The 21,318-nt window shown below is 36.7% G+C and overlaps 1 protein-coding gene across 1 annotated transcript in view; it reads right to left on the bottom strand.

Annotated features, from left to right (window-relative positions):
- Nucleotides 1–8,263: 8,263 nt before the first annotated feature.
- The window catches only part of LOC126162393 (adenosine deaminase-like), a 173,585-nt gene continuing 160,530 nt past the window's right edge, over nt 8,264–21,318 (bottom strand). The window contains exons 8-9 of the mRNA XM_049918871.1: nt 19,519–19,645; nt 8,264–8,504 (exon numbers count right to left, since the gene is read on the bottom strand). Coding sequence (XP_049774828.1) covers nt 8,412–8,504; nt 19,519–19,645 — 220 coding nt within the window. The 3' untranslated portion in view covers nt 8,264–8,411. The remainder of the gene's footprint in view (nt 8,505–19,518; nt 19,646–21,318) is intronic.

The following is a 21,318-nucleotide window of genomic DNA, read 5'->3' as shown; positions in this document are numbered from 1 at the left end:
AGTCTAGGGCATTGTTTTGTGGAATGCCAATACAGGTTTTGAGTTATGTATGTGGTCATGCTGGAAGAAATACTCAGCAGCTACCGATCATACTGCAGAGTTAACACATGAAATTTGTTTAATGATAATGCTGGTTATTGTATAGTAGTTTGCATTTAGATGAGGACAGAAGTATTGTGGAGATACACATTTACTGGAATCACTTGAGGTTTTGCTGAGCCATATGCATGCAAAAGTAATAAACTTGATTGTTGAACATAGTCTGTTTTGCAACCACGAGCAGACTATTAAGGGGATTAAAGTTTATATCAGTCAATCCAGATTGTTACCCAAATTCACAGTTTTAGTAATGGACTAATTTGTGTGATAGAATTATAATTTTCAAATCAAGTGGGTGTGGTATCAGTCTGTTAGAAGTATTCAGCTTAAGTTTTGATAATGAATACAAAACAGTGACATTTGACTTACAAAATTTTCTCATTTCAAATCCCTCTGTGTAAAGTTCTCATTGGTTGTTCTCAAAGTATATTATTCTCGAAGTTTTGGTATATCTTGAGCATATTATTCTGCTAACCTTTAATCAACCATGGAGGCTTCTATTGTAAACTTCTTTACTGAATTATGCAGCCTATGCTGGAAGACAATAATATCAATTTTCTTTTTCCAAAAAATATGATGACTCTTCTCATAAAGATATGTTCCGCGTATTCTTCAAGTCTTCTCGTGACAAACATTTGACTGTATGAGAGTATTACCAATAAGATTATAACACAATATTTGAATGTGAATCTCAACTCAATAGTAGTGACTGACGGCACGAAATACTATTACCAAAGTCAGTCCGAACATTGTTTGACTTTAGTTCCTATTCCTGGACTGATGCATTACTCCAAACTGGGCTGGCAATACAAGGGGCATGCACAAATGCCTGTACTACTTCCTCTTGTTAAGTTGCTGCAATCACCACCCTATTTTGAAGAAATGCATCATCCTTCGACATAATTCGGCACATGAAAATAAATAATAATTTCACACAGTAGTTGTGCTATCGTATTTAACAATTTATTAAACTGTTGTATTGTTTTCAAGTATCATTCAAGTATTCATCAGAAACATCAGATTACGTATCACTCTTCCATGTAACACCACACCAGTAGCATAGCACAGTATTTTATTCTCAGATGTTAAACATTATTGTATTTGTTTAGGGTACAATGTATATTGTCAAATCCAATACAATTAACAGAGATGACAATCTTCCCATAAATTGCAGATGCCTAATTTTTATAAACTCTAAATCAAGAGTTGATCAGAAAAACAGAAACACCAAAAACATAACACATTCCCATGCCTAAAATGGTATAGGAACCTGCCGCCATTCCAAACATCTTCCAATCATCTCATAATGGGTACATACAGGTCCTATATAGCTTTCAAGGAGCTATACCATTCTTCCTGCAAAATAGAGGCAAGTTCAGTTAACAATGATGTAGGTGGATAGCAGTCACACACCCTTCTCTCCAAAATGGACCACAAAGGTTCAGTAACCATTGTGACCATGATTTTGACAATGACTGACACTTGTAACATACTGAGAACATCGCACAGGTGCCATACATTGTCAAATACAACAGTGCAACCTGCAGGCTTGGCTAGCATCAGCATTTATGTTCAAGCATGCATTTCTTTCAGTGTTTCCAATTCTTGTCCAGCCCCTGTAGAATGTTTGACATGTCAGGGAAAAGACAAAAGTGTATGTTATTCATCTAATAATCTTTTGGCTGCATATCTTTGGTGTTTTTGTGGCTTCAATTTCTCCTTTCTATACATAATACATGTACTGTAAATATATGTAATTTCCAACCTCTTACCCGAACTGTATTTTTCAAAGCTTTATTATTCAGTATATAATTTACAGTTGGCTGATTACAATAGCGTAGATAATTCCCATAGAAACATTGTACTTAGTAAAATATTCATTTGCAATTCGTGAAAACAAGGTGCACTGCTAAAACTCATTTGTTCTAATATTTGCTGGTTTTAGGTTTTGGATACATCATTTTAAAGCCATCAGTCCCATATTTCTAAAGGCGTGTACTTCAAAAGTTATCTTTACTCAAAATTGTCTGTTTATAAAATGTTTGATTTACTAGAAAAATCACATCAGGCTGCACAAATGCAAGTGCATGCTCACACTTCTATCCCACAAAATAGAATCATTGTTTGTAGCAACTTAATGACATTCAGCCTTTTGGCACAGCTGAGATTAAGGCTGCTCGACTTTGTTAAGTGTGCTTCTTCAAGCCATCAGGCCATATAAAAATAATCCACCTCAATTAACTCAGAACAATAATTTTATTTATTAAGAGGTAAAATAATCCTATGAAATCTGTTTTATTAGTGAAAGGACATCTTAAATTAGTGTAATATCATCCTTAAAACACTGGAAAGACTTATGGCAAATAGACAGTACAGCTAAAGTTGTGACTATGTATGATTACACAGAGCGGAAGAAAAGCAAAGAATAAAAGCACTATCACTGTAGCTCCATCTGTGGCAGTGCGTGCAATTTCACTTGACTGTGTGATGACCGCCCACAGCATATTGTGCTGGATAATAATGACATGTTGCCCCAGTGGTGGAAGTGGAGCATCACCTCTGAAACGTGCAGAGAAATGCACATGCCATGCAGAGTGGGTCATGCATACTGGCTGCGGAACTAAGTTGGACAGTTGCTGAGTTTGTAGTTGTGCTTGAGTCTGAGGTCATGGTTGTAGTTGTGGTGCTGGCATGGAGGGAGGAAGCTATCTTCTCAAAACATCTGCTGGTGATATGTCTTGAAGTTGTATGCCACCTTGACACAGTCAGTGGATACAGCCATGGTCCTGCTGTCAATAGGAATGTCTACTGTTCATGCATCTCTTTGTACCACCCAGTGTGAGGATGAGCTTGCAGAGAAGGCTTTAAACCATCTGCAAGACATAGCATCACATGTGTACAGCTGGCTACATCATGATACACTTCAAAGGGTGGTGTCCCATGTCTACACACTTGATGCCAAAGAACCCAAGTTGTGCATTCCATGCAATGAGTTAGAGAATTTGGCTGATCTCACACGGAAGACTTTACATTAGTGAGAAGACGCCTAACATGAGCATAATATCATCCGTAACACATTGGGATGGCTTATGGAGAATACATAGTAGAGCTAAAGTTGTAACTCTGTACGATTACACAAAGAATGAAGAAGGGCAAAGAATAAAACACTGTCACCATGACATCATCTATGGTTATGCATGTAATTTCACTTGAGTGTGCATAACAAATGATGATAATGTGTCACTACAAGCCAACTGTTATTCAAAATTGCATCTTTACCTAATGCGGATCTATATTCTATGCTTTTTCTGTCTTTCATATTATGATTTTATTTATGTTTATATTAAAATTCACGTTATTACATTTGCAGTGCCAGTAACTGTCACTCATTATGTTGACTTTAATGTAATACTTCAATATGAGTTTCTATTCGTGTCATCTGCTTTCCTGGAAGTCTCCATAAAGCTTTTACATAATTTGTTCAAGTGAATATCTTCTCCACTGTGAAATTTTTCTTAAGGAATTCTATCAGTCTATATGTGGCTAAACAGTGACTACATACACTTCAGACCAAAACTATAATGCCAATATATGCCACAGTAGTGTGGAGTAAGTCACATTTTCACTTTATCATATATGAATGACCAGTTTTGCAAGGCAATAACTTTTTGAAACTTGGTAATGGATGCTTTTCATCTGAAATAAGTTTTTAATAAATTGTAATGTGCAAGTAAGACTGTATAATACATAAGTTACTACAAAATTAATGATTCAAGGTTCCATTTCTGACTGATTCAAGAATTTTTTATTTTATTTATTAGCATGACTATCATGACTGGCAATGCTCTGTGCATATGAAGAATTTCAAATTGTTCCATGATGCTGATTCTTTGTCACAGTGTAGGTTACCTTACAATTGGTTGGGTGAAACATTTTCCAGGTCAGAGGAAAGAGAAAGACATGCCACCTGCAAAATGATTTTGGGTTACAACTGCTAGCTTTTGAATCCAGAGTCACCTTCTCCTGGCAGAAAAAAAGGAGAGTGGTGATGGGTCAAGGGACTAACTGAACAGGCTGAAAAAAAAACTTTAACATAGACATGTCATTGTGGACAAGCTGCAACTGATATTTACACATATGTTGATCTATTCTAATATATTTTATAGCAGAGAGTTGTCCAACTATAATCTGTGTCAGCATGTTGATAGTTCATGATACTGAGCAAAGTTTCGTATGTTTGTGGCACGAGTCCATTTCACATGAGCTTTGTACGTTTTGCAACCATTTCATACAACAAAAAATCATTTGTAACACACAAGTATTTTTTGCTTCTCTTGTAAAATCTAGCTTTTGCAATTTATATGCTTTCCCATATCATGACCTTAATTATCTTGACATAATTTACAAGTAGTAAGTTCAGGTGTCACTAAGTACTATCACTGAGGGAATCAGTGTTAATGTCACTACTAATTATGGCACACCATTGACATTTATTTTGTCAAGAAACAATTCTTGCTTAATTGCTTAAAGTTATCCTGTGGCAAATTGACAACTACTTTTAATGTTGAGATATGTTATGAAACTTCATTGCTTCCCCACTGGGTCAGAAACTTTCTCTGCTCAGGGGCTGGGTGTTGTGTTGTCCTTATGTTTTTATCATCATAACTGATAAGAAACTCATATCCAATACACTATCGTATCTTATTTCCATTACAGAGATGACTGAATGGACATGAACCAAATACCAATAAACTGAGACAGAGAGAGAAAAAAAAGCTTCATTGACATTATTTCTTGCTAATTGATTACTGGCTGACTATATCGCATGATAATGACATCAATATTTTTCTTCTTTTTTCTGTTCAGCTGGGAATATTCCTGTATGTGAATGTAAGACAAGTTCATTTTATAAATATGTATTCTAATGTTACATCCGTATGCTTTGTAGTTAGTTACTTCGAATGTCGAAATGATTTCACCTGACCCACGTTAGTAGTAATTTAGTTTGGGTCTGTCTTAAAGATGCACTTAATTTCTTAGTAGTTCACTGTTCAGTTTCAGTGCTTTTACACTTTGTGAGGAGATTTTTAGGCAGATGTGCTCAGTTTAGAGCTTATAATCATTTGATTCATTTTACAGTATGTTACGACAATTCATTTACATGCTAAATGTGCTAATTTCAGTTTAATAATATTATGAAAAGGATAGTTGCTACTCATCATATAGTGGAGACACTGAGTTGCAAATAAGCACAACAAAAAGATTTTTTCACACAATAAGCTTTCAGCCAACAAGACCTTTGTCAAAACACACACACACACACACACACACACACACACACACACACACACACACACAAATGCAATTCATGACGCACACATGACCACAGTCCCTGGCAGCTGAAGCCAGATGACCAGGTAGTCTGGCATCAGCTAACAGCGACTGTGATCGTGTGTGTGTGTGTATGTGTGTGTGTGTGTGTGTGTGCGCGCGCGCGCGTGTGTGTTTTCGTTCCATAGACCCAAAAGATGAGATGATTCTAATAGGTGTGGAACATGTCAGAAAGTACGAGTATAACAAAAAAACATAAAACATTTGAATATAATACTTACTACCCTGATCATTTGTCAGGAGATTGTCGAAATAGGTGAATACAATGCGGTAATCTGGAACAGCTAATATTTACAGAATTAACATGCTGCTACAATGAAACATTGCTATGCACTATTAATATATTTATCATACAAAAAAATACCTAATCTTGAGTGTTGTGACCAAGTGCTGTCAAAACTGAAATCTAAAAGACATTTTTATGTAAGCTGGCTTAACAGTCTCTGTTAAGATATTCATCTATAGAGTAGAAGGAGTTGCCTATCAAAAAGTCTTTCAAACTCTGTTTAAACTGTGCTTTAACTGAAATGAAGTTTTTAATGGTTGCTGGCAATTTATTGAAAATGTGTTCCTGAATATTGGACCCCTTTTTGGACAAAGGTACATGATTTTAGGTCTTTATGCAGATTGTTCTTATTCCTAGTAATGATACTATGTATTGAGCTATTGGCTGGAAATAAAGATATATTACTTACAACAAATTTCATTAAGGAATAAATATACTGAGAAGCAGTGGTTAGAATACCAAGTTCCTTGAACAGGTTTCTACATAATATTCATGAATTTACACCACAAATGATTCTTATTACCCGTTTTTTTACCCTAAAAAGTTTTCCTGAGTTTGATGAGTTACCCCAGAATAGGACCCCATATGACATAATAGAATGAAACTAAGCAAAGTATGCAAGTTTTTTATATTTATGTCTCCTACATCTGACATCATTCTCACTGCAAATAGAGACTTGTTTAGGCACTTAAGCAATTGTGTGGTATGCCATTCCCAAATGAATTTATTATCGAGTTGCAATCCCAGAAATTTAACACTGTCATCCTCTTCGATCTGCATGTCTTCATATGTTATACACATGCAGGAAGGAAATCTCTTACAGGCTCTGGACTGCATATAGTGGGTCTTCTCAAATTTTAATGACAGTTCAAATGGTTCAAATGGCACTGAGCACTATGGGACTTAACTGCTGAGGTCATCGGTCCCCTAGAACTTACAACTACTTAAACCTAACTAACCTAAGGGATCACACACATCCATGCCCGAGGCAGGATTTGAACTTGTGACCGCAGCGGTCGCACAGTTCCAGATTGTAGCACCTAGAACCGCTCGGCCACCCAGGTGGCTTTAATGACAGTGAATTAGCTTTAAACCAATTATTATTGTCACTAAAAATTTGATTAGCAGCTATTTCTAAATCTGTACTTGACTTGCTACTTATTGCAATGTTTGTATCCTCTAAAAGCAACTTATAATCTGGCAATGTAACAGACAAAAGGTCATTAATATACACAAGAAAAGGCAATGGACCCAAGACAGAACCTTGAGGTACACAACATGTAATTAATTCCCAATCAGATGAAGACTAACTGCTTACTGTACAGGTATTTTGCAACGACACCCTTTGTTTCCTGATAGATAGATAAGACTGAAGCCATTTTGCAGCATTGTCGGTGCCACCATAATATTCTAATGCTGTGTTTCACACAGTCAAAGGCTTTTAACAGGTCACAGAAAATGCCACTAGCCTCTAAATTTATTATCTAATGAATTAAGTACATTCTCACTGTAAATGGCTTTCTCTATTCCAGAACCGTTAATAAATCCAAACTGTGACTTGGACAATATATTATTTTTAGTCAGATGCTTAGTAGATGCTTGAACACACCCTTTTCAGATATTTTTGAGAAAGCCAGCAAAAGTGAAATTGGTCAATAGTTTGATGGTATCTCTTTATCCCCCCTTCTTGTAAAGAGGCTTAACTTCAGCATATTTTAACCAGTCTGGAAATGTTCCGCTAATAGGAGACTGAAAGCTTATTGTGTGACAGTCTTTTTGTTGTGCCTATATGCAACTCAGCATTTCCGCTACATCTTTTCATAATTTTGCTACATTCCATCCTGGATTTTCCACTGTTTAATTTCAGTTTAATGTTTCACACATTATTAGGACAGTAAACATTATAGACAAGTCAAGATGGAAATGTACATTAATTATTCTGGTTATGTACTACAGTGCTGATGGCTTCTTATTTATTTAAGTCTTATTCATGTTCCATAAAGTTCTTTTTAACAATAATGGGAACTTCAGGGCATTTGTGTGTTCTTTTTAACAATAATGGGAACTTCAGGGCATTTGTGTGTGTGTGTGTGTGTGTGTGTGTGTGTGTGTGTGTGTGTGTGTTGACAGCAGTAATGCTTAAACTAGAGAGACTAGAAGGAGAAAGGTAGCTCTAAAGCTAGTAATATCTCTCTGCTATTACATGTGCCTAGATGCAACATCAATCAGCTACAGGTGAGTGGCTGTCTTATCTTATTTTTGTTTATTTTATAAAAAAATGTAATGCATTTCATTATTTATGCCAAAATACACATTTCCAAATTTAAAAAGTCTGCTGTTTTATTTTAAAGAATTAATTTTACATTTTAATAGGTAAACAGTCTAATGGTGTTTAAATAAATAAAAAGCATTTGCCTGATATATGATGAAGCAGATCAATGAGTGAGATGAAACTGATGATAATTGCACACCATTCAATTTGCATACTTGAGGCAAGGAAGACTGTTTTATTTAATAACCAGTACTGACAAAAATAAAATAAAAAATTGTCAACCAGCACATAAAAAACATAAAATTAACTTATCTTTCAGTACACATTCTTTGTTATAACATGTAACAAAATTTTAAATATGGTTTAGGCAGTTATGTTTATTTCTTTGTACAGCTTCTGGATCAAATGGTCTTTCTCCTTATCAGGCAAGAAACATGAGTGGGCTGCATTGAAATTCTGAAAAAACAAAGACATTGCATTATTACACAAGCAGATATTTAGAGAGTAACAAACATTCTGGAAGAGTCTATGCACATAAAAATTTACTTGGTTACTTCAGAATGATTATTACTCTATCTTCCACAGAAGAGGTACTGTTACTTACTAACTAATTAACTTGGGGGAACTGGAGACAAACTGACAAACAAAGTAATTTAAATATATAATTGAACTGAAGAAACAGTTCAACCACAAGTGGCGCAAAGTATAAGAAACAATTAGCGAGTAGCTACTAGCACACAACCAATGAAAATGACTTGGTTTACTCCTTATAAGTCATAGTGAGCAAGCACTGCAAACAATTTAATAGAAGCTGTGTCCCAAAAATCCTAGTCAGTCAGTTTTTTACCATATAGCTCAAGTACTGTGGTATGAATGGGACAGTGCTCAAATGCTTTAAATCATACCTAACTGGAAGAGTGAAGAAAGTTGAAATAAACAGTTCACATAATGTGCATAAAACTGGTGATTTCTCAAACTGGGGAACAATCAAGAATGGAGTGCCACAAGGTTCGGTCTTGGATCCTCTGCTGTTCTTGATATATATTAATGACTTGCCATTCTGTATTCACAAAGATGCAAAGCTGGTACTTTTTGCCGATGATACAAGTATAGCTATCACACCCGACAGACAAGAATTAACTGGTGAAATTGTAAACGATGTTTTTCAGAAAATCATTAAGTGGTTCTCTGTAAATGGGCTCTCATTAAACTTTGACAAAACACAGTATATACAGTTCCACACAGTAAATGGAATGACCCCATTAATAAATATAGACTTCGATCAGAAATCGGTAGCCAAGGTAGAATATACAAAATTTCTAGGTGTATGCATTGATGAGGGGTTGAACCGGAAAAAAACACACTGAGGATCTGCTGAAACGTTTGAGTTCAGCTACTTATGCTATTAGGGTCATTGCAAATTTTGGCGATATAAATCTGAGTAAATTAGCTTACCACGCCTATTTTCGTTCTCTGCTTTCGTGTGGCATCATATTCTGGGGTAACTCATCATTGAGTAAAAGAGTGTTCATTGCACAAAAGCATGTAATTTTTATTTATTTATTTATTTATTTATTCTTTGCCCATGGACTCCAGCTGAAAATCCAGCTGAGAGTATTGGGTGTGTCATACAATAGGCTATTAACATCAAACTTGATTTCATTATATATAAATGAAACAAATGATTAAACAGAAATAGTCCATAATGATACAAAGGTATTACATGTTTCACATTATATGTACACACAAATCCAACCAACATACACGATAATTTTAAAAGATACATTTCAGTAATGATATAACATATTAAACACCATCTTAGTATTCACTCAAACTGTATATACATTTCTCTGTGAGATATAGTTTCAAATGATTTTTAAAACATTTTAGGTCTGTTTCTTTTTTAATGATTTTGGGGAGTTTATTAAAAAACCTTTTGCCTGCTTCTTCTGGGGCAGTCATAGACAGTTTTAGATTTCTGTTTATCATGTAGTAATTTTCATTTCCTCTTGTACCGTGTTTGTGTACATCTTTATTTAGGAGGTGTTTATTACTTGACCTTACCACCATTATGCTTTGGTATATGTACAGTGAATATACTGTCATAATATTATAGTATACAAAAGCTTGCCTACAGGTCTGTCTTGGTGATATTTTTGCAATGCATCTCACTGCCCTTTTCTGAATTGTGAATATTCTTTTTAGGTAGCCAGCTTGTGCACTTCCCCATATATGAACTGAATAAGACAAATGTGGGAAGACAAGTCCATAATACATTGATCTGAGGACTTTATCATCCACAGTCTTAGCTGTTTTATGCATGATGAAGATCTGTTTGTTTATCTTTTTACACAGTGCATCGATGTGCTCCCCCCATGCCAAATGTTTGTCTATTATAGTTCCTAGAAAATTTGTGCTGGTTACTTCTTTAATAGTCTTTCCATTTATATTAACATTTATATTATAATTTTCACTATGCTTGGTCTGAAATACTACATTCATTGTTCCATAAAAACACGGGAGAACTGCCGGATATCAGTAACTTCCTGCCACGATATTTCGGCGCAGAGTCTTCTGGCCATCTTCAGGTGAATGCCACTGTAGTAGTACTGGTGAGTATGCGCTGAGCTCTGCTATTTAAAGCCTTCTGAGGTGACATTGCGCATGCGCTGCTCAGCATGCGCGTTCATAACGGCTCCGTGTGCTGCGCCTCGCACCCTCCACTGCAAAAGCCTGGCGTATCGGTGTCAGGTCGATTTCCATCTTTATGCAGATAACTACGTCGACTACGAAGTTTCTCTATAACAGGATTCCAAGCAGAGTTCAGCTGATAACCGCTATCTCGATTGATGAGAGTCTCGTTGTCAGACAATCTTATTTCCACAGATTCATTGATAATCGAGCTCCAAAAGTTTGATGTATGGGCCAAAATTTTTGTGTCGTTGTAATTCATGGAATGGTCTGTGGAAATACAATGTTCAGCGATTGCGGACTTGGTGGGTTGGAGAAGGCGAGTATGCCGTTGGTGTTCCACAATGCGTTCCTGCACAGTTCGTGTTGTTTGCCCTATATATGATTTGCCGCATTCACACGGAATTTTCCGTGTGAATGCGGCAAATCATATATAGGGCAAACAACACGAACTGTGCAGGAACACATTGTGGAACACCAACGGCATACTCGCCTTCTCCAACCCACCAAGTCCGCAATCGCCGAACATTGTATTTCCACAGACCATTCCATGAATTACAATGACACAAAAATTTTGGCCCATACATCAAACTTTTGGAGCTTGATTATCAATGAATCTGTGGAAATAAGATTGTCTGACAACGAGACTCTCATCAATCGAGATAGCGGTTATCAGCTGAACTCTGCTTGGAATCCTATTATAGAGAAACTTCGTAGTCGACGTAGTTATCTGCATAAAGATGGAAATCGACCTGACACCGATACGCCAGGCTTTCGCAGTGGAGGGCGCGAGGCGCAGCGCACGGAGCCATTATGAACGCGCACGCTGAGCAGCGCATGCGCAATGTCACCTCAGAAGGCTTTAAATAGCGGAGCTCAGCGCGATGGCATTCACCTGAAGATGGCCAGAAGACTCTGCGCTGAAATATCATGGCAGGAAGTTACTGATATCCGGCAGTTCTCCCGTGTTTTTATGGAACAATCAGTACGCCGGGAAAGCTTTAAACATCACTACATTCATTGTTTTAGACTGATTCATAAACAGGTTGTTTTGTGTTAAATATTTATTTGCATTTTCGATAGTCAGGAGTGCTTCCTTCTCAAGCTCCTCCTTTGTGTCAGCTGTGCAAATGATTGTTGTGTCATCAGCATACATTATAAGTTTCTGATTTATATAGCTAGGGAAGTCATTTACGTAGAGTATAAATAGTATTGGCCCAAGCACAGACCCTTGCGGCACACCATGTTTAACTGTTTGTAATTCTGATCTGTAGTATGTTATATTTCCCCCACTAGTATGTCTGATTTCTGTACATTGTTTCCTATTTGTAATGTATGATTTAAGTATGTCATAGCATTTTCCTCTAATTCCATACTGATATAATTTCATCATTAATTTTGAGTGGTTCACACAATCAAATGCCTTAGATAGGTCCATAAAAATCCCACAAGTCTTTTGTTGCCTGTCAAGTAAATTAAGAATGTGCTCAATTATATCTGTTGATGCTGTTTTTGTTGACTTCCCTTCTCTGAAACCATGTTGTGATGAATGCAGTATACTGTACTTTGTTATAAAACTTACAATTCTATTCTTTATTATCATTTCATATATTTTAGCAAATGTTGAGATCAATGATATTGGCCTGTAATTTCCTAATTCATCCCTGTTCCCTTTCTTAAATATTGGCTTCACTTTACTTACTTTCAGTGAATCTGGAAATATAACTTCTTCTATCGCTGCATTCAGCATGTGTGTCAATGGTTTTAATATACATTCTCTGCATTCCTTTATGAGATGTGATGTGACACCATCCAAGCCAGATGAATGTTTAATTTTAAGTTGTTTTATTAGGTTTGACACTTCTGCATCCGTTGTAGGTATGAAAACCATAGTATGATTTGTATGTGGGGGGTTTAACAATTTACTTGCTGCATTTGTTTTATTTTGACTTATTAATTTGCCTGCTACAGTAATATAATATCTGTTAAAAGTATTGGCTACTTCTAGAGGGTTTGCGTTGCTTTTCCCACTCATCAGTGGGCAGATGTCCTCCGCCCGATTTGTTACTTTTCCTCTCTCTTCATTAATGAACGACCATAAACCTATTGAGTGGTTCTTTCCCTTATCTATAGACATCCTGATGAATGATGCTTTAGTTTTTCTGATAAAACTACAGTACTCTTTCTTTTTTATTTTATACAGTGTGTTGTAGGCCTCAGTATTTTTTTGTTTGGAGAGGTCATAATACACTCTCAGATTATTTCTGGCATGGATTACTCCTCCAGTCACCCAGCTTTTTTTCTTTTTTTGTTGCTGTCTGACAAGCCTTTTACTAACAGGACATGTAACATCATAATAATATCTGAATAAAGAAAAAAACTGGTTCCATTTGGTGTTTGCATCTTTAGCTGCATATATTGTTTCCCAGTTTTCTGCCTCTAACATCTTTTTTAGCAGATTTATGTTATGTGGGTAGTTCTGTCTTCTCATCTCCCATATCTTCTGCACTGAATCACTAGTCTTTATATTTATGTCTATCATGATTGCTAATGTGGAGTTTATTACCTGTGTGTCACAATAGCATGTAGGAATATTTGTTATTACATGATCAATTATAGTTTCACTATGCTTTGTTACTCTGGTTGGTTTATCTATTTTTATTTTTAGGTTGTATATGCAAATATGTCCAATAGGGTCTTAGTATTGTCTGTATTTTTACTTGTGTCTATGTTCAGATCTCCTATAATTATCAAATAAGCATATGTTTTTGAGAGGTGTTGGATTATATCTTTCAGCTGTTCAAAGAAGGTTTTGATTATACCATTTGGTGATCTGTACAAACCTAATACACAACATAAATTCCCAGCAATTTTAGTTTCCAGTGCTGTAGCTTCAAAGCTCAATTCTATAGCATATTTTGTTATATTTATGGCTTTAGTTGATTTATAGTTAGAAAAAATGGCAACCCCACCACCGTTATAGGAAGTTCTGCAAAAACTGGCTACTTTCACATAATTCTTCAAGTTGTGCATTCCTATGTGATTTTCTTTTATCCCATGTTCTGTAACTACTAGAATGTTTGGCCTATACTCCTGTAATATTACCTCTAGTTCCTCTGTTTTATTGTTTATGTATTGAACATTTTGGTGAAGTATTCTAACAGTTGGCTTTAAATGTAATAGTTCCCATTCCTGTAATATACTAAGCACTTCACTTGCTCCCTTTGCTTCTGGTACTATGCAATGTTTTTTTTCAGTTTGTGTCATTAAACCTGGATTGTATCTTTGTCCGGTGTTTATGTCCCTCTCACTATTGTCACACTGGTATTTAAGATGGACAGTTTTACTTACATCTTTTTCCATGTTCTCTTTCTGCTTACTCGGTACCATAAAAAATCCTCACTTAGTGTAGCAGGTCTCCTAGTTCTCAGGCATCTGTCTTGATTGGAAGCTGCTTCTGCTGTTGATCTCCCAGGCCTCAGGTACCTCTTCTGTGTGTTTGCTGTTGGTGGTGGCTCCTGCACTCCCCGACTTGGTGACTGCCCTGCTTTGTTAGCTGCTGCGGCTAATGAACCTTGTATGTTTTCCTCACATGCATTTTCATTGCCTTGAGGTAGTATTATGGGGTCTGCTGTTCTGGATGCTGTTGCTGATGACGACAGCTCTGCTGATGATTGTGGTGATTCTGCTGCTGTTGGTTTATCTGACATTGCTGCCGAGAATATCTGAGCCTTTGCTGCTGCTACTGGTGTTTGTTGTAGCTCTACTGCAGATAATGGTGGTTCCACTGTTACAGACAACTCTTGTTTTGGCGGAATTGGGATTGGAGACACTTCCATTACAGATGACTCATTAACAAATTTAAGTATTTCGACACTAATAATGTTTTACATTCATGTGGAGACCATGTCTTGTGAAGTGCTCTCTGTGAACACTGTTTATCTCTATGAAAGTCGTATTCTGGAAACCTCTACATATTTTCTCCAATAGCCTGTTTGCTGTAACAATCTCGATGTTTACGTATGAGTTTTCCATCAGATCGTGTCTCCTGGGGATACTAACAATGTAGAAATGCACTCGAGGCATCCTTTTGACTGTTTCCTTTAGGATTCTCATTGCACGCAAAGTTTCATTACAGTAAACATCATTTGCGCCTCCTATTATGATGCAGCTGTTACCGGTCGTTAATATGTTGTCACTGTTTTTCAGAATTTCACGTAATGGCGCGCCTGGTTTGATGATGCCTGTTAGATTAAGGTCTGGGTGATTTCTTCTCATAATTTCTGTAATTCCTCTCCCATGACTATCTGCAAAAATATATGTCTGTTGCTTGTGTCCTTGCTTATGCATAACATGGTTGTTTACTTTTTTTTCTTTATGAATATTTACCTTTTGTGATCTTGAGTAATCAGAATAATTGCTGGAGCTCATCCAAGATCATCCTGCAGACACTTATTTAAAGAGCTAGAAATCTTCACTGTAGCCTCACAATATATATATTCACTTATGAAATTTGTTATTAACAATCCGAACGAATTCAAAAGTAATAGCAGTGTACATGACTACAACACTAGCATAAAGGATGATCTTCACTACTCAAAGTTAAATCAAACTTTGGCTCAGAAGGGGGTAAATTATGCTGCCACAAAAGCCTTTGGTCACTTACCTAATAGCATCAAAAGTCTGACAGATAGCCGTATAGCATTTAAAAGGAAATTAAAAGAATTTCTTAATGGCAACTCCTACTGATTAGATGAATTTTTGGATATAGTAAGTGGGTAATCCCCCCCCCCCCCCAAAATAATACTAATAATAATAATAATTGAGTGTTGTAATATTTTGTCTAATGTAATATCTTGTATAGACATCTTTTATTAACCTGACATGTTCCACATCATTACAAAGTGTCGTATTCATGATCTATGGAACAAGTACTAATCTAATCTAATCTGATCTAATACCACATGGAACAATACTGATTGCATCGTTTTGTGATTGGTAGCCTACATCCATCACTTCAAACACATTAATTTATCTGAATTTGCAACTGAGGCACAAGAAATAGTCTGGGGGACATCTTCTATTCCCTTCTTGGACATAAACGAAAAACTTCAAGCATTTATTAATAAATGTACTCGACTATGTTCCCCTACATACTGGAAAAGTATGAAGGAAACCTGCACCTCAGCTAACTGAAGAACTTAAGCAGCTCATGAATCTCAGAGATGCTGCATATTCAGCTTACAAACTATGTGCTATACCCGAAAATAATGTTGCTCACAAGCAGAAACAGAACAGAGTCAGTCACACTGTGATAAATACCAAACTCAGACATTCCCATGCATTAACTGATTACAGAGATAGACCAGCTGCCTGTGAAAAAACTGCATAATCTTGGTATAGGAAAAGTATACCACAGCACCCTCTGATTGCTGTTGTAGTTGCATTCTTCCTGCACAGTCCAAGCCCTTAGAATGTATAGTCCATGACCAGCTAACAAACTACCTCTTTACAAACAATGTACTACATGAATACCAACTAGGTTTCCATAAACACCACTGCACAACATCTGCCTTACTGAAGGCAACAGGCAACTAAAGTTAAGAGACAACTAAAGGAAGGTAAATATCATGTGCTTCTTAGACTTCAACAAAGCCTTTTACACAACAGATTTTGACATTTTACTTGCCAAACTTAGCAGCCTAAATTTCTTGCCAAGTGGAGTGCAGTGGTTTCAATCATACCTTAAATCTCGCCAACAATGTGTTACGTCCAGGACCCTAAAGTCACAATGGAGGCAGGTAGTATCAGATATCCTCCAGGGCATAGTATTAGGTCCTATACTCTTTTCTTTGTATATACATGATGTGTCATCAGTGTTGTCCTACTGCAAATACCACATTAATGCGGATGACCTCCAGTTGTAGCTAAGTGCAAAAACAATAAAACCTGAAAACAACTATCGAGAATTTCAATACTGACCTATGCACATTATCATAATGGATGTAGGCTATAGGGTTTAAGCTCAACCCATCCAAAACCCAAGCAGTACAAATTAGTCATTCTATGTTCATTAGCACAAAATATCAGGAATCCCAGCAATCTTTAACCGTAATTGGGACAAATACAACTTTTCTTCCTCAGAACAGAGTCCAGATGAAAATGTAAATTGGACTGAGCACATAACTGAATTGCGCAAGAAGAGATCAGCATCTCCTGATGCCCTACAAAAATATAAAAAGCTATTCTCTCTTGACTTGTAAACTGTGCTAGGCCTTTCCTGGTTGTTCATTATATCTATGATGTTTGACTCTTTGGCAATATTTCACTGTAATATGCATAGCCATCTTGGATGCATGCATAGAAGTGCAGAGATTTCCATACCGTCTGTCTCCTCTACTGTCTCATCAACGAATGCTGTCCCTCACATCACTCCTCAACCTTAATGCTCTTATCTGAACAACATAAAAGAAACATCTGTTCTTATCAGAGCAAAATCCTTTCTCACCCACTCCATCATTCAGCCACTTTGTTGAAATCCTTCTCAGTTGCAGGAACCTGGCTCTAGAATAACCTCACACATTATAATAGAGAACTGAATAACATCTCCAACTTCAGAAGACAGTTAATGACATATCTACTAAAGCAACAATAAGGATTACCATTGTATGCACTCACCTGACCCCCTCACTGCATTACTCTTTCACCATACAGTTTTAATATTTCTAATCATTGATTTTTATTTTTATTATTTGACTTCACATCTTTCTTATTCCAGTTTCTTTTGTCTTTAGGATTCTACTACCTTTTTGATTAATCTTTCATGTGTTCCCATCATCTCCCTGACAGCAGCTGTCTTTGGGAGCAGTCCCGGTATTCCCTCTGCTCTGTATTTATTCTCTTTTTTTGAGCTATGTAAACTAAAGCTTCCATTTTCCTCCAACTTATCCTGCCTTCTTAGACTCCTCAGACTAGCCAAAATAGCCCTTCAATGGCATCAGAAGTGCATGCTATTAATTTTTTGTCCTGAATGCAAACAAGATATCACTATAGTAAATAAACAATCCCTTCTAGTTTTTGTTATTACCCAATACTCACAACTTCATCTTCAGGGTGTCTATCCTTTCATCCCTTTATTATCTGCAAAGGCAGTGTTCTTTATTTTTAAAGACAAACTATACTGAACATTGAAACGTACAGGTTAGAATATCAACAATATTATGTAAAGGATAGACTGCTACTCACCATAAAGATAACACAGCACAGTGAGCAATAGACAGGCACAACAAAAAGACTGTTACACACTGAGCTTTCGGCCAGTGCCTTCTTCAGAAAGGACACACACACACACACACACACACACACACACACACACACAAGCAAGCACACATGACTGCTATGATGCACACATGACTGCTATCTACATTTGCACTGGCCAGAGATTCTGGCCCAGAGATATTGGTCATGTGTACGTGAGGTGTGCTTGCTTGTGAGACTGTGTGTGTGTATTTCCTTTCTGAAGAAGGCTTTGGTCAAAAGATCATTGTGTCAAGTCTTTGTGTTGTACCTGCCTGCAGCTCAATGTGTCGTCTTTACACTGAGTAGCAACCTATCCTTTTCATAATATTGTAGACAAACTATATTGTAACTTCCTGGCAGATTAAAACTGTGTACCAGACCAGAAGTCAACCTGGGTCCTATGTCTGTCACAGTCAAGCACTTTACCGATGGTGATATTCAAGCATGACACACAACCTATTCTCACAGCTTTATTTGCACCAGTCCCTTATCTCCTACGTTCCAGATTACTCCTGCATACCCTGTGAGACTAGCACTCATGGAAGAGAGGATGTTGCAGGGCTAAGCTACAGCCTGTGAAGGTTCAAAGCTAGGACATGAGGTAACAGTGGAAGTAAAGCAGGTCATGAATCATGCTTGGATAGTTCATTTGGTAGAACACCTGATCATGAAAGGCAAAGGTCCCAGGTTTGAATACCAATCTGAGACACAGTTTTAATCAGCCAGGAAGTTTCATATCAGTCCACACTACACTGCAAAGTAAAAATTCATTCTGGAAACAATCCCCCAGGCTGTAGCTAAGCCATGTCTCCTTTCTTCCAGTGGTGCTAGTTTTGCAAGGTATGCAGGAGACCTTTTGTAAAATTTGGAAGGTAGAAGGTGAGGTACTGGTGGACGTAAAGCGGTGAGGGGGGCCATGAGGCATGCTTGGATGTTTGAGTCATGCTTGGATAGGTCAGTAAGTAGAACACTTGCCCACACAATGCAACGGTCTCACATTCATGCCCCAGTCCAGGACACAGCTTTAATCTGCCAGGAATTTTCAGTGTCTCCTTTCTTCCAGTGGTGCTAGTTTTGCAAGGTATGCAGGAGACCTTTTGTAAAATTTGGAAGGTAGAAGGTGAGGGGGGGCTTGGATGTTTGAGTCATGCTTGGATAGGTCAGTAAGTAGAACACTTGCCCACACAATGCAACGGTCTCACATTTATGCCCCAGTCCAGGACACAGCTTTAATCTGCCAGGAATTTTCAATCAGAGCACAATCTGCCACAGAGTGAAAATTCATTCTGTACATTCATTATATATTTTTCTGGTACAGCTACTCTTGGCAAGTCTCTTTCTTTAGTCTATGTTATCTTTGCACAAGTATTAAATGTCAGCAAGGGAATAAGGGTTATAATGAACATCTATTCCTGATCATTTTTGTAGGTAAGAAAATGAATGCAATAACAATAGCATTAATATCAGTAGATTAACTTACTGCACGAATTGCATGGGCTTCAGTGAGGCCCCAACTTGCGGCGAGTGCATAATCATCTCTTAGCGTTCTTCCAGTCAGTGTAGTGTCATCAGAATTTAGAGAGAAATTTACACCTTCTTCAGCAAATCTGAAAGCAATGTAGAAAAAACTATTAAATTCTTTTATCACCAGGACCAAGGTTCTTTTCTAATTTGTAACCTGAATTCATTCTTGCTGACAAGCTCTAAGCAAGACCATAGTAGGGTTTTTGGCAAACTCCCTAACACATCCCTTTCCTTGGAGATATTAATTTCACTGTTACCTTGGATAGTATTTACAGATTTTGAAGAAAAGAGGAAGATTTTATGACAAGTTGAAGCTCTGAGCTGTTTCATGAGGTGTACTCATATGGCATAGCTGGTAGCATACTGTTCACAAAAAGCAGAGATCTGAGTATGAGTCCTAATCAAGCACATACATTTAACATTTTGCATACGATCAATACACCATACACTCATCACAAATTGTATGTGTTGTTTTCAAGAATTTGTCTGTGACCATGTGTCTCCATTTCTTTTAAACACACTAAAAAATATAGTTAAAGATACCCTTGCTCAGAGTTCATTATGGTTTAGAGCGAACGGTTTTCTACTAAATGAAAGTAAGACCCAGGCACTTTCCTTTAGCTTAAGAGAGAATCATGACTTAGAAAGTATAAAATTTTTAAGTGTTATAGTAGACAACAAGTTGACATGGGAACCACACGTCAAACATTTATCTGCCAGACTCTTAAGAGTTATCATTTAATTAGAAACTTAAAAAGACATGTCTCTAATAGTTATATAAGATCAGCATATTTTGCTTTCTTTCAAAGTATCATATCATATGGAATCCTATTGTGGGGCAATAGCAGTCACATAAAGGGCATTCTACTTTTACAAAAAAATTAGTAAGAATAATAACCGACTCAGATAAGTTAGAACACTGTAAACCCTTGTTTGTTAAATTGCAATGCCTGATGGTAATAAACTTGTATATCTATAATGTTCTATTGTATGTTAGGAACAATATTTCAAATATATCATTAAGAAGGGATGTACATAGCCATAACACCAGGAACAAATCATCTTTAGATGTACCATACCAAAGACTATACAAGTCACAGAATTCATATTTAGTTCTTGGACTTAAGTTGTACAATAAGTTCAGTATAGATTTAAAAGAGTTACCTGTCAATGTCTTCAAAGCTAAGTTGTACAGAATACTAGTAAATAATCCTTTCTACACAGCAGACGAATTTTTTGAAACTGAAAATACTGTCTTTCAACACTGTATCTAGCGGATGGCCTTATGTAATCCAAACTAAATTGTATTTAGTAATTAATGTAAAAATGTAAGTTATCTTGACTTGTCTATTGCTTTATGAGCTGAACAACAATAAAATTTAATTGATCGATTGATTGTCTCCTTGGTATTTTTCTTGCAGATGGTTTTCCATTTTACTCTGCCAATCTTTTAATGCTAGCATTTCTAAATACTAATCAAAAGGTCCCTGGTTTGATTCCAGCTACTGCTTAGATTTTGGGTTAAATACTTCTGGTATAAAGTCACCCTCATTCTGCCAACAACCTTATCAGAAAGAGTGGAGGAGTGGACAGAAGTTCAAGGAACTCTCTTGCCATTGAGAACACAAAATATGTATCCTTAGTAACTGCAGTCTGTAATTCTGCCACCAAAAAATTCTAGTTTATTCTTCCGTTCATATCTCTGGAAGGTGATTACCAATGGGGAGGTGACCACAAGAAAATGATAGTATCTAAG

Source organism: Schistocerca cancellata, chromosome 2 (genome assembly GCF_023864275.1).
Source record: "Schistocerca cancellata isolate TAMUIC-IGC-003103 chromosome 2, iqSchCanc2.1, whole genome shotgun sequence".
Lineage (NCBI taxonomy): Eukaryota > Metazoa > Arthropoda > Insecta > Orthoptera > Acrididae > Schistocerca > Schistocerca cancellata.
Note: the sequence above shows the minus strand (reverse complement) of the source record. Positions and strands in the feature narration are given on the sequence as shown.